Raw genomic sequence first — 17565 nt, forward strand, 5'->3', positions numbered from 1 at the left:
ACATTGAAAAAACATATAAATAATGCATTTTATTTACATTTAATGCTTGGTAGGGTATCCTTTATGCTTCTTCACGGACCTGAGACGTCATGGAAGTGAAAGGGCAATGTTCCTGAGGCGCTGGAGGGGTATTTTGTTCCAGGAGTCACGAATGGCTGCTTCCAGCTTAGGCAGAGAGCTCATGTCCTTCCCTTGGAGATTCTTCTTTACGAGGTTCCAGAGGTTGTCTGTCGGGTTGAGGACTGGGCTATTGCCTGGCCAGTCTTTCATGAATGGTACCTCGCAGTCACAAAGCCAGTTGGTGACTGATTTGGCTTTATGAGTAGGTGCACCGTCCTGCTGAAACACTCGTGCATCTGTGAGCTCGAAGGACTCAGGTTAATGATCACAAAGAAGCTCCAGATAAACGTCCTGATTCACTCTGCAGTTCTTGGGAAGCACAACAAGCTTCCCCAAACCTTTACCAGAGAAACAAACCCATACCATGAGTGAATCACGGTGTTTAACTGTGCTCTCCACGTAACGGGGGTCAAGCGAGTCACTACCTTTGCGCCGGTACACCCATGCTCCTCGATTACAGGTGACACTAAACGTTGCCTCATCAGACCACAACACTGACAACCATTGCTTCTCACCCCAGTTAAGGTACTTGTTAGCAAAGGCAAGCGTACGAAGTCGCTGGTAACATGTAAGAAGAGGCTTTCTCACAGGCCTGTGACTTGTGTAACCAAGTTCATGGACTCTTCGAGACACCGTTCGCACAGAAACCTCACCAAACACTTCCGGGTTGCTCTCCTTTATTTTCGTTGCACTCACACGAGGATTAGACTCCACTGCATGTTTTAAAACATTAACAGACCTCGGGGAGGTTTTTCTGGGCCTACCAGAGCGCAGTTTCTTTGTAGGAACGTCACCACTCTTTTCCACTCGAAAATGGGCGCACCACCTCCGCACTGTCAATCGAGCCACACGAACCAATTCACTAATTTCCCTCATGGGGTGGCCTGCCTCCTTTAGAGCAATGATCTGGGATATGATTTCACTCGAAAGTTCACGGGTAGGGGCCATAACAAAATGGCGAAAGCCAAAACACTGTGGGACACAGGAAAAAAATGGCGCAAGAAGAGTGGGAGACGCAGCGGAGTTCCTCTCTCTCAGGCAGCCCGTAGGCAACTGAGGCGGGAGCCAACCAGCATGCAGTAAGGCCTCAAGCCCCAAATATCTGGCTCAGTATTTAGTACCAAAAACGGGTGATTCTTTTTTCGCCAAAAGTATTGCGCGCCCTGCCATAGGCGCTCAGTATTTCTGACGAGCACTGTATATGAATGGTTCACCACAAACAGGCTCAAAATAGCCCCAGCCAAATCTACAGTGACCCCTTACAAAATGGACAGCAGAACACAGTCACATTCAACACCTCACCATAAACAACATTCCCCTATCACACACACACACACACACACACACACACACACACACACACAAAATTCTTGGTGTAACATACAGTACATCAGTATCATTTAAACAACACATCACAAACATGAAAGATAAATTAGCACCAAGATTTAACTCCTTTAGGTTGCATGCCCATACAACATTTGGACACAACAGAGAAACCACCACCACATTATATAAACAATATATACTTTCAGTGATGAATTATGCAAGCCCTGCCTGGGCTTCTAACTTCACTAAAGCACACTGCAACACTCAACAGACCATACAGAACAAGGCCGTAAAAATAGTCATAGGCTGCACAGCTACTGCGCCCAATGACCACCTACACCAAGAAACCAAAGTCCTCAAAGTCAAGGATCATCTAGACATGAGGGGCACACAGATTCTTGCCGCAGCCTCCACAAACCCACACCATCCCCTACACTCCATGGCAGCACATCCACACACACACACATCAAGGAACATCAAAACAACATCCAGTACACAATGTCATACACAAATACTGTCATCTCTCCCCCCTTGCCCACCTCAAATCAGCATCCAGAAGCATACCCATACCTTAATCACTGGCTGCTCCATTCAGTCATGTAAAGATAACACACAGCTGCATACACGGCCTCCTGATATCCATCCTTCTGAATCCTACCTCCCTCATGAGGACAGGGTCCACCTGGTCAGTCTGAGATGTGGGCATCATCCAGCCCTCTTAAGTTGTCAGAAAAGGCTGGATGACTCCGTCATTCACACCTGTCCAGACGCAACACAGCATCCCATACTATTAAGCACATTATGGAAGACAGCATTGCACACAATCGCCTGTGCCAACAACACAACATACACTCCTTGAGAGCTCTGTGGGAAAGCCCGGTCTCGGCCGTGGTCTTCCTCAGGGACTCTGGGCTGTTCAGCCAGACTGCGTAGGGAACTACTAGTACTACTACTACTACTGCTGCTGCTGCTGCCGTTGCTGCTGCTGGGGAATCCTGGCTCTACCTGGCCTTACCGTTTGCCTGTAGTGTATTCGTGTTGTGATGACGATTAAGATGGTTTGGGCATGTTTAGAGGATGGAGGATGACAGTTGGGTACAGAAGGTGAGAAGTGTGAACATTAGGGGTAGGGTTGTTAGAGGCAGACCAAAGAAGACCTGGGACAAGGTCATAGAGTGTGACCTCCCCATTCAGTCCCTTATCCCTCAGGTCACACTCTATGACCTAGTCCCAGGTCTTTTTCAGTCTGCCTCAAGCAACCCTATCCCCACCGTTAACACTTCTCACTTTCTGCACCCAACTGTCATCCCCTATCCTCTCTACAGTGCTCGTCAGAAGTATTCAGCGTTGTCCGCCGGGCGCGCAATACTTATGGCCCAAAAAGAATCACCCATTTTGGGGGGTAAGAATTGAGCCACAAGTTTGAGCTCCGAGCATGACGTCACGGTAGCCTGAGGCCTTCTGATGCGCTGGTTGGTTCCCGCCTCAGTCGCCCACGGGCTGCCTGAGAGAGAGGAACTCCGCCGAGTGTCCCTCTCAAATTGCGCCATTTTTTACCGAGTGTCCCGCAGTGTTTTGGCCTTCAAAACTTTGTTATGGCACCTACCCGTGAACTATCGAGTGAAATCATATCCCAGATCATTGCTCTAAAGGAGGCAGGCCACCAGACAAAGGAAATTAGTGAATTGGTTGGTGTGGCACGATCGACAGTGCGTCGTTGGTGTGCGCGGTTTCGGGAGGAAAACAGTGGTGAAGTTCCCACAAAGAAACCGAGGTCTGGTAGGCCTAGGAAAACTTCCCCAAGGTCTGTTAATGTTTTAAAACGTGCAGTGGAGTTTAATCCTTGTGTGAGTGCAAGGAAAATTAAGGAGAGCAACCCAGAAGTGTTTGGTGAGGTGTCAGTGAGAACAGTGTCTCGTAGGGTGCATGAGCTTGGTTACACAAGTCACAGGCCTGTGAAAAAGCCTCTTCTCTCTAGCAGCCAGAGAATTCGTAGGCTTGCCTTTGCTAATAAATATCTAAATTGGGGTGAGGAGCAATGGTTGTCAGTGTTGTGGTCTGATGAGGCAACGTTTAGTGTTACAGGTAACAGAGGAGCATGCAAAGGTAGTGACCCACTTGACCCACGGTATGTAGAAAGCACAGTTAAACATCCTGATTCACTCATGGTATGGGGTTGTTTTTCAGGGAAGGGTTTGGGGAAGCTTGTTGTACTTCCCAAGAACCTCAGAGTGAATCAGGATGTTTACCTGGAGCTTCTGTGTGATCATTTACCAGACTCCTTCGAGCTAACAGGTGCACGAGTGTTTCAGCAGGACGGTGCACCTGCTCACAAGGCCAAATCGGTCACCAATTGGCTTCGTGACTGCGAGGTATCATTCATGACAGACTGGCCAGGAAATAGCCCAGACCTCAACCCGATTGAAAACCTCTGGTACCTCGTAAAGAAGAGTCTCCAAGGGAAGGACGTGAGCTCTTTGCCTAAGCTGGAAGCCACCATTCGTGACTCCTGGGACAAAATACCCCTCCAGCACCTCAGGAGCCTCGCCCTTTCACTTCCAAGACGTCTCAGGTCCGTGAAGAAACGTAAAGGCTACCCTACGAAGCACTAAAGGTAAATAAAATGCATTATTTATATGTTTTTTCAATGTTGAAAGGTTTGTTTCTCAGGAGGGATGCAGGGCGCCCCATACTTCTGACGAGCACTGTATATGCCCAAACCATCTCAATCCACCTCTAGTCATCACGACGCCATCACATGCTAGTCCCATCCCTCCTCTCAACTCTTCCATCACAAACCCCCCCCCCCCCAAGCCTCACATTCAAGGACACACTGCTCATCTGCCTAATCATTGCCATTTCTTATGTTTGAGCCCTTGAATATCCTCTTCCTCTACTGCCCAGGTCTTGCTACCATTCAGCACCACACTCCCAAGACATGAAGATTCCTCAGCACGGAGAGAGAGCCCTCTCATTGTGAGAAGCAACAGCTCCCAGAACTTCTTCTAACCATTCCTCACTCTAGTCACAGAGCTAGCTCCAGCTGCACCTCCAACACATAACATGTCTCCCAAGTAACAAAACTTTTCCACATACCCAAGATTCACCAGCAAGATTAATCCTTTCACGCCTGACAATCTCCACATGCATTTCCCGACACACCGCCCGCATATAGTCAGCATTATCTCCAGTCTACCTGTAATATTTATTATTTGTTTTGAGCAGAGGGTGTTGCGATGGTTTGGGCATATGGAGAGAATGGATAATGAACAATTGGTGAAAAAGATAACTAGATCTGATGTGAGAGGTGTAAGGCTGAGAGGAAGACCACAAATAGGATGGATGGACAGTGTGAAGAGAGGGTTGGATGCAAGAGGGATGTCTGTTGAGCAAGGAAGAGAGGCTGTATGTGATAGAAATGAATGGAGAGAAAGTGTGAATGAATAAATGATGACACAGCCCTGAGGGGATATTCTCCTGCATTGTGTCTGATGAGCTGATCAAGTCAGGTGTGGGTAAGGGGATGGGTCCATTATGATGTGGCTGGGTTAAACCAGCTCTGGTTTTGGGCCTTGATGCGGATGTCACTGATTGCAATGCGCAGTTAACTCTCATGAGGTGTGGTGCGGTGAGGATCTGTTCCTTGTGGCCTTTGGGGCTAAGTTGCAAAAGAATGTGTTTGAGTCAATGAGTAAATTGGGAGTGTGTTGTCCTGTCTCGGCCACCTCCCTTTCCTTGGGGGAAGCAGCCTAGGTATACAGATAGATAGATATAATCCTTTGTTGCCTCATCTGGAGCTTGGGACTAGGCCCTTCAGTCCCAACATTTAAAGGAAAGGTGATCAGCTACACATGCTCCTGAGTGGCATAATGAGCAATAAACTTCAGCCACTCCTCAAATGTAACCCTTATTGACTTAACAGTCCTTTTGGAGTACCCTAACCCATTAAACCACCAGGCATCATTTAGTTATATGCTTAACCCACTAAGCTGTCAAGTGTCATTTGGTTTTGTATTTATTTCACTAAACCATCAGGTGTCATTTGGTTATTATGGTTACCACCCAACATAGTAAAATGGTTAACAAGTTTATGATAAACCATTTGGCTTCACACTCGGTGTAGAGTCACCTGCGGCAGCACTACATTGAGTTAGTAGATGATGGGTGTCTCCACATCACAGATTTCTTTATGTAGAGGTTTTAATACAAATTTTCTTGAACGTAAGAAACCTGTAACCATGAATTACTACGCTGATATCTCTGTACGATGGAATTGAGGGCTTTGGAAGCATAAAGCATTAGTGCATCGATGCACAGTCCATTTCATTATGCACTCAGTTAATTCTCACTGCTTTGAGTCTTCCCTTCTCTGTTTCTGAAGTAATGGGAAATTAAGTTAGGATGTTCAATGTAGGAAGAGTTAGTTTATTTGGAAACAGTGCCATTCTGTTATTAAACTCTTTTCTTAATCACAGGATCTTTAAACCAAATTTTAAATGGCTGCAACTTAAAATAAGACATACTGTAATAAAGAAATTAGGTTAGGATAATGATGATGTCAGCTACTTTTAACTAAGGTGTTATGATGATGATTTTAATTCCTCTTACCCAGGACATATGCTTGTTAGTGCCTCAGGTGACCGTACAGTGAAGTTGGTGGACTTGATGGAAGGTCGGGTGGTTTACACACTTCACGGCCACCAAGGTTCTGTAACATCTTGCGCCTTCAGTACAGATGGGGACTTCTTTGCTTCAGGAGGTGCAGATAAGCAGGTCAGTGTGGGGAGTTGTTTCGAGTTTACAGTTGTTGTGACCCCAGGCTCATTTGAACATGAACCTAGTAGACTGCTGACTGAAGCTACACATCTTCAGTTCACCATCCTTCTTTTTGAGTGGAGAAGATGAGGGATGTTTATAAATCAGGCATTAGAGTTACCTTGTTGTACTGGTGCCACCAAGGGCTTGTATAGTCAGACTATGGAGTACTGTTATTTATTAAAATAGGACTTCATCCATTCATAATTCCTGAGCCCTCTGTTGATAATGTTGACAGTATGTATCTCCACCTTAGAAATACATCTATCTATCTGCCTATCTATCTATTGCCAGACACCTTAATCCCATACGGGGTGGCCACAAGCAAATCGCCTCCACGTTGCCCTGTCCCTTGCCATTTCACTGCCCTGCTCCCAACTCACACCCCCGTCTCTCATATACCTGTTCACTCCATCTCTCCATCTCGTCCTTTGCCTCCCCCTCCCTCTCCCCCCCTCCACCTCATTCACATACACTCTCCTCATCAGTCTCTCCCCCTCCAGCCTTTCTACATAGCCAAACCACCTCAGTGTGTTCCTCCCAACGCTTCCTATCACATCCACATCCACACCACAAAGCTCCTTTATATCCTCATTTGCCAGCCTTTCTCTCCATGTGACTCCACAGGCTCCTCTTAAATAACTCCTTTCCAGTGCTTTCACTCTTGACTTGTGTCCTTCCAACAATGTCCAAGCTTCACTTCCATATTTTAGAGTTGGTATCACAATACTGTCATGTACCAACTTTTTCACTTCCATGCTCACTTTCCTGTTTCTTATCACTGCTTTCAACCTTTCTTCCTTGTTGTACCCTTTCAAGCACTTCACCCTCCAAACTTCCATCCTTACTCATCACACTTCCCAAGTACTTAAACATACTCACATTTTCCATTTCCTCCTCATTGAATCTTACTGTACATTCACTGAATTCTCCTCTCAAAGACCATCACTTTACTCTTCCCTACATTCACCTTTAGATTCCGTTTATTACACACTCTCCCAGACTCATCAACCAAGCCTTGCAGCACCCCTTCGTCTTCACTTAACAACATAGTATCATCTGCAGACAACAGTACAGGGAGTTTCCAAACACTACCCTCTCTCATTAGGGCCACTCCAACATCCACTGCCCTACCTTGTATCTCTTTTATTACCCCATCCATGTACAGATTGGACAACCATGGAGACATGACACATCCCTGTTTCAACCCAACTTTCAAAGAGAAAAATTCACTTAGTTCACCATCCACATGCACTGCAGCCTTAGCCCTCTCATACATGCTATTCACAGCATTCAACAACTTCTCATCTACTCCATATATTCTTAATACTTTCCACAATCCTTGTCTATCCACCCTGTCATATGCTTTCTCCAAATCCATGAATGCCCCATACAACTTCTCTCCCTTCTCTAGAAACTTTTCCACTAAAGATCTAAGAATGAATATCTGATCCACACAACCTCTTCCCTTCCTAAAGCTTCCCTGTTCGTCAACTAATTCCTCTGTTATTTCCCTAACTCTGTCAATAAGTATCCTACCATACACTTTTCCTATTACACTAAGAAGACAAATGCCCCTATGATTACCACACACTTCTTTTTCCCCTTTTCCTTTGTACAAGGGAATAATTATACCTGACTTCCAATCCTCCGGGACTCTGCCTACCTCCCAAGCCAGAAATACATCCTGTTGGAAAACAGTACAGTAATCCCTCAATTATCTGACAGAGGCATGTCCGGGTGTTGGCTCCATCTGGATAATGGACTTATCCCCTGGCCCCTATTCATACATACCCTAACTTTGAAAGCCAGTGTAAAAGGCCACTATGGTACATCATACAACACTTGTTCCTATTGTTTTACACTGTCTGGTCAATAAACCACAGCCAAGCAATTACCATGGTCAAGTGGGACCCATACACCACAGACAAGCAGTCACCACTGTAGGGACATACCCTGCAGTTACATGAGCACATGGAGTGAGGAGGGGTGGAGGCCACACAAGAAAAATGCAATGGGTACACAAAACATAATGGTAGAATGGAATAAAATCATGGTACAGTACAGTAAGCTAGAATGAAACTGAAGTCAGCACCCACGATTTAACCATCCCACAGCAATCTTGCTCAGGATCTCCCGCTTCTCCTGAGTCATCACTACCCTCTTCTTTTTCCCTGGAGAAGGGGCAATCATCATACATCCTAGGAAGAGGCATGCAAGGAACAGCAGGCCTGAAGCAGGTAGGAAACAACCACAAAAGCCACAACATGCTCTGCCATAACAACTGTCATACAAATGTTTACTACACAGCCACCACGTGGGAAATGAGAATGACTGAAGGGGGGTCTCTAGTGGTCGGTGAATGAACTATCCAGCCAGACAAGGTGGTGCAACTGGTCCATTCCCACCTGGCCGAGTGCAAAACTGTTTCGTATGGCCATAATTTTCGCCTTGACGCAAGCACTTAGTCCAGATTTTTTGAAAATATATACTAATAATGGTTTTGAACAGCCAGATGACAGGGTCTGGGTAATGGATTGTCTGGGTAATGGCTGTCCTGATAATAAAGAGATTACTGTACACCCATACCCCGTTATCCAGCGCATCGATAACTGCTAGACTGAATACAAGAAATAGGGGAACATTATTACAGTCCGAACAATTTGAATGTCTATTGCCTCGCTAGTCTGACACCCCACCTCTCTCTAGGTTTTAAATGAAGCTTTCTTGGTCCTCCCATCCTTCCTCCATCCCCTCTCTTCCCACCCCCCCATCCCTCCTCCTTCCTTCACCACATTCAGCATTGCCAAGTATGTTCCTCTGTCCTGCGCTACCACTGGTTGTCTCCCTCTCCATGCCCCCACCTTCCCCCACCCCTGCTTGGTAAACTGCCAGCTGCCTGCCTGGCTGTGTGTGTGTGTGTGTGTGTGTGTGTGTGAGTGTGAGTGAGAGAGTGAAGAGTGAGTGACTGAGAGTGGTGAATGAGTGAGTGAGAGTGGTGAGTAGTAGCAGTAGTAGTAGTTCCCTAGGCAGTCTGGCCAAACAGCCCTGAGTCCCTTAGGAAGGCCATGGCCGAGACCGGGCTTTCCCACAGAGCTCTCAAAGAGTGTATGCTGTGTTGTTGGCGTAGGTGATTGTGTGCAATGCAATCTTCCATAATGTGCTTAATAGTATGGGGTGCTGTGTTGCATCCTGGACAGGCATCAGCGACGGAGTCATCCAGCCTCTTCTGGTAGCTTAACCCCTAATGCGAGGCCATGAACAGTCGACCCCCCCCCGGGTGGCGGGGTTGTATCGCGGTCTGAGTACCTGTAGGAAAATATTAACCAAAAATCAGAGATTAACCCTAGAACATTATACAAACTTGGTATGGCAGATAGTACTTACATTCAGCTTTCTCCAGAGACAGGTGTTGAGCCTTCGTGGACTACCCAAGGACTTGTGGAGACTTGCAAAGTTGGGTAACCAAATCTTCACTTTCACACCTCCAGCAACCCGGTTTCCCCTCTACCACAGCCTCATTCTGTCACAGTAAACTATATACTACAACGTAAAGGTAGTTTGGAATCCGTATTTGTACAATAAGCACTGAAAATAAAGCTAAAATCAACGGAGTGTACGGCCGACATGCAGTGCGGCGGCGGTCTTCCCGTCACTGAACAAACATTTCCATTTTCACAGCTAAAAACATGTATACTACATTGTTTTCAATCATATTACTTCCCAAAAGATCACCGCGGCGCACTTTTTATTCTGCCTTACGCCCGTCACTTTATTCTCGGTCCTGTCGGCCACTCGCACTGACTCGGAAGAGCTAGAACTCGCCATAATGTCACTTTGAAAGCCTGCGGTAAACTGACGCTAAAAAGGGGCAAACCGTGCAAAAAAAAGTTAGTGTTACAACTGGGGAAACAGGCGTTTCCTATTAGCATAAACTGCTTGTGAGAGGAGAGCGCAGATTTACAGTTCTGAGCAGTCAGAGCGCTGCCATGTATCACAGCCAGGCTGGCCGGGCCGTGGTGGGGGGGGGAGGGGAGAAAAAAACGCGATACTTGGCAACAACAGAGGTCAGTAGTACAAAGGTAAAGTATGCTAATTGTAGCTAAAGGGTGGTGGTACTGATAGACAATACCAGCTGGAACATCCTTGCCCGCATTTATTCAAAATTAACTCGAATTGCAAACGCGACGTTCCGCCGTTATGTCCTTTTTGGCGAGCGTAGCAAACGCGACGATCCGCGTTTAAGGGGTTAAGAGGGCTGGATGGTGCCCACATCTAAGCCTGGCCAGGTGGACCCTGTCCTCACGAGGGAGATAGGATTCAGAAGGGTGGATGTCAGGAGGCCGTGCATGCAGCTGTGTGTTGTCTTTAAGTGACAATGGAGTGGCAAGTGATGTGAGTGTGGATATGCTTCTGGAAGCTGGTCTGAGGTGGGCGAGAGGGGAGAGATGACAGTATTTGTGTATGGTATCATTTGCTGGGTGTTGTTTTGATGTTCCTTGGTGTGGGTGGATGTGCTGCCTTGTAATATAGTGGATGTTGTGGGTTTTTTGGAGGCTGCAGCAAGAAACTGGGTGCCTCTTGACTTTGATGACTTTGGTTTCTTGATGTAGGTGGTCTGTGGGTGTAGTAGCTGTGCTGCCTGTGATTATTTTTAGGGCCTTGTTCTGTATGGTCTGTAGAGTGTTGTAGTGTGTTTTGGTGAGGTTAGGAGCCCAGGCAGGGCTTGCATAATTCATCACTGAACGTATGTATTGTTTATATACTGTGGTGTTTGTACAGAGTGGTGAGTGAGTGAGAGTGGTAGTGAGTAAGAGTGATGAGTGAGTGAGAATGGTGAGTGAGTGAGAGTGGTGAGTGAGTGAGATGGGGGGGGCATTGTAGGGCTGTTTGGCTTTATCTCCTTCTCTGTCTCCCCGCCCTCTTGCACTGCCACTTGTCTCCCTCCCCCACCCCTGCTTGTCTCCCTCCCCATCCCCCGCCTTCCCACCATCCCTGCTTGGTGCATTGCCAGCTGTCTGCCTGGCTGTCATTATCAGTTGCCCCCTGAAGCATCTCAACACCACACATCCCACCAACCTGCACTCTTGCATGTGATGTTTGATGTGCCGTTTTTTTTGCAATAGTATTGTTTATGACAATACTAACATTACCTATGGTGTTTCTGTGTCAGTCCCTATTGAGTAAGGTATATGAGAGTTTGGGTTTGGGTCTGGAACACATCTCTGGCTTTTCTTCAGTATCTGATTGGGAAAATTGCTTCAGTATCTGACGTACTTCCTGACAGAACACTCCTGCTGGTACACAGCCATGTCATGTAATGGGGTAGGGGTGAACAATATACAGTACAGGTACTGTGTGTGTATATATATATATATATATATATATATATGCAGTACCCTCGCGTCCAGCACGGTAATATTGTCATGCATGGGTCATGTGTTGGACCAAAAACGTGTTGGACTAACAATAGAGCTTATGGGGAAAAATGAATTATGTCAGCAACCCTCGGAAAAGTCACCCTAAATACCTACCATATACCTATACATATATTGGTACTATTGTAATTATAATAAATGGTACTGTGCTATGAATGATAACTAACCTTTTAGGACAGTGTTGGTGGGCTTGCTGGGAATGGAAGGTGGTATCCAAGGCTGTAGGTAGGCCTACTGGGTCCCCGGAGGATGGCTGCTGGTATCACTAGCAGGTAATCGCTGTTGCCCCTCCTCAGCCTCCCTCATAAATCCTTCGAAATCACACTCAGAATCAGTATCTTCGTCCACAGCCATGGAAGGTCCTGCTTCTGCCTGTCCTAGCCCTGTAATCCTCGGCAAAGTGCATGCTTCTCACACTGTTGCCAGAGCCCCGTCTCGTGACTGTGGAAAGTGATCGCTGTCGCTGACTCGGTAGAGAATAAGGAGAAGCAACTTTGTTTATAAACTGGTATGCACGCCGATGAGAAGGGTTTCAAAACGATTGATATTTATTCTAAAATATTAATATGTATTCAGTGTCAGGCTAAATGTTCAATGCTGTAGTACGATACATTCTCTGTCGAGTCGCCTGGGTTTTGGTCACACTGTTTGGCCGTCGTATCCTCGGCAGGAATCCATCCAGATGAATTCCAAATGCCCGTGGTATCGTCGGCAATTTTACCACGTTACCCTTCCGATTTACCATCGTATCCTCGGCAAACCTGGTATGAAGTGCCGTGTGATGGCCTTCGGCTGCCAGGATCTTGTCTTAGTTTTTTATTATGATCACATTGGCTTCATTCATGTCGTAGGCCTTGGCAGTGTCAACTTTCCTCTCCCCTTTCTTCTTCCTCTCGATGCTTTCTAGCTTGGTGGCCTGAGGGAGGTGCCGACGCTTCTTGGGGTTCTCAGAAGGCTTCCTAGGCATCGTGAGCAGGGTAAAATGCAGTAACAAGGGCAGAAAATGCAGCAAGAAAAAAGCACCTTCCAATGCAATTATGCGACTGAGTGGCGCTGTGGCGGGAGAAATTTAAACAAAACATCACGTGACATCAGAAGCGTTTTTAATTGGGCGGCATCACGATCACATCACGATAGCGGGCGGGGAAGGCTACTTGATCAGAAGTTTTCATTGGCTATCATCATCATGGGAATGTCCAGTATGGCTGTGTTGGACCGGGGGTGATCGTGCTAGAGTGAACTCTGCGGATTTCGCCCACTTCTCGGAGCTCTGTGCGTGTTATGCTAACACACTCGAGTTGCAGTAATTAAATCGTATTAAATAATACTAATTAATTGCTTCCGTGCTGGACCCGAATCGTGTTGGACGCGAGGGTACTGTATATATATATATAGATAGATAGATAGATATAGCTATAGATATAGATATATTATATATATATATATATATATATATATATATATATATAGATATATCTATATATATATATATATATAGCTATATCTATATATCTATCTATCTATCTAGATAGATAGATAGATAGATATAGCTATAGATATAGAGATATTATATATAGATAGATAGATAGATATAGCTATAGATATAGAGATATTATATATATATATATATATATATATATATATACAGTGGGGCACCAATTTTCGCGCCTAATTGGGTCCAAAAATAATGCGCGAAAGTGGAATTAGCGTAAGTTGGGGCATTGTCTTTATGGCAAAAAGGCTAATTGGTTCCCGGTTATCCTAAAGTAACATCAGATTTTCATTTTCACTTGCAATACAGTACATCAAATCACTATTGTACATTGCATTGTGAGATACAAACAATAAAAACTCAACTATCTTCCTTTTCATTTCATTATTATACTTCCGTTTCTTCACTCCAACACAATACTCTCTTTTAGCCTTGGCCTTTCCTCCCGACTTTGAATGTCCCGGCCACTTTTTATCACCACCACTGCCTCCCGGCCCTCCCCCCACACCACCAGGCTCTCCCCCCGCACCACCAGGCCCTTTCCCCACACTACCAGGTATAGTAGAGGCCATTGAACTGTGAGAATCCAACACAATGGAGCTAGCACGCTCGTACACAATGGCGGGAATGGGTGGACAGTGTGTTGACATGATGTCATTCAAGATGGCGGTGGGTTGCGGGCGGGCGGTGCAGGAAATTCAAAGTTCAAAATATTGTCCCAAACCCAAAATTTGTGCGCGAAAATCGATTTTTTTCAAGTGAAAGTGGAAGTAAAGGAATATTTGGTGCATGCCGCGAAAGTGGATTCCGCGAATCCTGCTGTAGCGAAAGTTGGTGCCCCACTGTATATATATATTGTTACATAGCCTATGATTTCATCATCCTTTGTGTAATTTTAACGCACAGTATGCTGCATGTTTGATCACGAGCGTGTTCTGCCTCAGTCCCCCCCTTCTACTGTTATAGTAGAGTAAGTCGTTCTCTCTGTTATACAGTGCGGGATTTTCAGCTCTTTGTCCCCATGGCTTCATTTGCGCGTCCTTCTTACAAGTTGTATCAGGCTCTGCCGGCCCCTATATAATGAGCTCAGTCTCTGCATCATTGCCACTTAGATCTGCTCCTCATTTTGTTCACATCTCTGTCCTCCCCTGTACAGATATTATTATTGTGAGTGCTCAAGAAATCTCCAACCATCTAGCAGCTGTGTGTAATTTGAGTATAACTGTTGTTGCATTTTTTCTTGTACTGTATAGCATAAGTTTAATTTGTAGGCCTAGTGAAGTTTTTGTGATTCGTGTGGAGTTCTTTATGTCAGTCATTTTTGATAATAGTTTGTATCTGTAATTATTTATCTGGCATTCACTGAGTATTATCTGGTATCTCATTTTATCAGGGCTGACTTAGATAAATTTATTCTTGCTAATTTCGTGTTAATAGAGGCTATTGCAGTTAACCATATATTTAACCTGTTTTGCCATTACATTATCCTTATGAGTCCTGAATGTTTTGTTGTTAGTTTGAGCATTAAACTTTAACTTGTAATTTTACCTAACTCTTTTGTTTTGAACCTGGAACTTTACGGGACAGTAGTGATTTTTAGCATTCTCACTTAAAGTGTACGTTATCTTTCTCTGTTCCGTAACATAAATTTGGCGACCTCATATCAGGATATTCAGGATATTATCATAAGGATATTGTTTGATATTTTGTGACTGTGATATATTCATGATGGCCACTATTTCTACACTTGATGAAGCCAAAGATTTTTTGTCAAATGTGCAAACAGTGTGTGATATAGAAAACAGAACAAAGAATGAACTTAAGCTTGTTGCTCAACAATTGGGAATTGCAGTTCACTCTCATCATTCTAAAGATCAAATTGTTGGCATGATTAATAAAAGCTTGTTTAATGTAACTCCTCCAAATGAGCAAACGCAGATTGAATTAGCTAAGTTACAGCTAGCCCTGCAGGAGGCTAAGGCTAAGGAGGCGGAGTCTCGTGTGAAGGAAGCTGAATTTCAAGCACAGGCTAAGGAGGCTGAATTTCAGGCAAAAGCTAAGGAGGCTGAGGCACAAGTTGAAATTGCTAGGATTCAGGCAGACCATGAGTATTGCATGAAACAAGGTGGAACTGGATCATATAGCTCTGATGATTTTGATGTGGCTAAAAATGTTAAACTTGTCCCTCCTTTTAATGAATCTGATTTAACAAAGTATTTTCAGTTGTTTGAGAGGGTAGCTACAGGTTTTAATTGGCCTAAGGAGTATTGGCCAGTACTCCTTCAAACTGTTCTCACCGGTAAAGCTCAAGTAACTTATGCATCTTTGCCTCAGGATCAGTCTGATAATTATGATGTAGTTAAGAGCTTGATTCTTAAGGCCTATGAGCTTGTTCCTGAAGCCTATAGAGTAAAATTTAGGACAACTTACAAGCAAGATAAGCAATCCCATGTTGAGTATGCAAAAATCAAAGAAGATCTGTTAGAGCAGTGGTTAAATTCTAAGAATGTGGATTCTATCTATCTATCTATCTATAGCCCGACGCCCTAATCCCGCAAAGGGTGGCCGCAGACAAAACGCCTCCAAGTCACTCTGTCACCCACCATTTGACTCCCCTCCCCCCAACTCACCCCCCCCTCCCTCATATACCTCTCAACTCCATCCCTCCACCTCATCCTCGTTCTACCCCTCCCTCTCCCTCCCTCCACCTCACCCACATACACCCTCTTAGTCAGTCTTTCACTCTCCATCCTCTCCACATGTCCAAACCACCTCAGTGTATTTCTCCTAATCTTTTCAACCACATCCACATCTACCCCACAACGTTCCTTCACTTCTTCATTCGTCAACCTGTCCCTCCATGTCACTCCACATGCTCCTCTCAAGTAACTCATTTCCACTGCTCTCACTCTTGACTTGTTCCCCTCTTGCAAGGTCCACGCCTCGCTTGGTAAATTTAAGCAGATGATTTTGTTGGAGGATTTCAAAAGGTGTATTAGTAAAGATGTAAGCCTATATCTTGATGTGAAAAGAATAGATAATTTGTCTGATGCTGCAGTTTTAGCTGATGAGTATGTTCTCACTCACAAGAGATATTCTAGAGAAAAAGGGAAAGCTGAGAGTAAGTACGTTGCCTCTACTCAGAGTACAGGTAACAGGAAAGAGAATAAGGATGATGTTTCTCAGGAAGTAAATACCAGCTTCACCTCTAGATTTCAGAAAAGTAAATGTACTTATTGTAGTAAGCTTGGTCATACTACGGAGAGATGTTTCAGGAGACAGCGTGATGTGAACAAAAAGGAGTCTTTAAATATTCAGTCAATTGGTCTAGTGTCCACTCTTGAGAGTTCCCAGAATTCTTTAACTGAGTTAACTGAACCTGCTTTGAGGGGTAACTTAAATTCTCATGATGGAGCTCCTCTTTTGAGCAGTAACGTGGGTGACACTCTCAAGAGTTCATGTGCTAATTTCCTGTCTGATGGTTTTGTCAGTCCTCTGGACAGTAATGACAGGAAATCAGTTCAAATATATCGTGATACAGGTGCTTGCCAATCCCTTATGCTGACCAGTGTTCTAGGCTCTAATTTTAATTCCTCTGATGAAACTGTAATCTTACAAGGTGTAGGGAATAATTACTTCTCTATTCCTCTGTGCAGTGAATTTAGAGTCTGGTTTTGTTAATGGTTCTGTTATGGTTGGGTTGGTTGAGACACTCCCAATGTCAGGTGTAACTTTCTTACTTGGAAATGATATTGGTGGAAGTCAAGTGTGTCCAGCTCCTCAGTTGTCTAGTGAGTCAGTGGCTGCGTCCCAGGATTGTGATGTCCCTGATGTGTTCCCTGCATGTGCTGTCACTAGGGCTAAGTCTAAAGTTACTGGTGATTTAGAGGATAATGATGATGATGATGTTATCCTAGCTGACACTTTTCTTGCTAATTTGGACCACTCACCAGATGAGGCAGTACCCCGTAGTGTTGATAATTTGTCTCGTCAAGAGTTGGTTGAGTTGCAGGTTGCTGACCCTGAGTTGAAAGGTCTAGCTAACTCTGCTTGCAGTGAGGAAGAGTCAGCTGGTGCTTCTACTTGTTATTATGTAAAGTCAGGAGTACTTATGAGGAAGTGGAGACCCCCAACAGCATCAGCCGACTGTGAATGGGAGGTTGTACATCAAGTTGCCATCCCTCGTGTTTGTAGGCAGGATATCATTAGAGTGGCTCATGATTCCAGTTTGGCAGGACACCTTGGAGTGAGGAAGACTGTGGCACGCATTTTGAAACACTTCTACTGGCCAGGTATCTTCAGGGATGTTTCCTGGTATTGTAAGTCTTGTCACACCTGTCAAGTTGTGGGGAAGTGTAATCAGACCGAAAAGGT

General features: G+C 45.0%; 1 protein-coding gene across 1 annotated transcript in view; it reads left to right on the forward strand.

Moving 5' to 3' along the window:
- Nucleotides 1–17565, forward strand: part of LOC145417542 (uncharacterized) — a 104761-nt gene that overhangs the window by 45592 nt on the left and 41604 nt on the right. The window contains exon 6 of the mRNA XM_080286252.1: nucleotides 6059–6219. Coding sequence (XP_080142378.1) covers nucleotides 6059–6219 — 161 coding nt within the window. The remainder of the gene's footprint in view (nucleotides 1–6058; nucleotides 6220–17565) is intronic.

The sequence above is a fragment of the Coenobita brevimanus genome, chromosome 110 (assembly GCF_032717465.1).
Source record: "Coenobita brevimanus isolate Jiangsu-jjx chromosome 110, ASM3271746v2, whole genome shotgun sequence".
Classification (NCBI taxonomy): domain Eukaryota; kingdom Metazoa; phylum Arthropoda; class Malacostraca; order Decapoda; family Coenobitidae; genus Coenobita; species Coenobita brevimanus.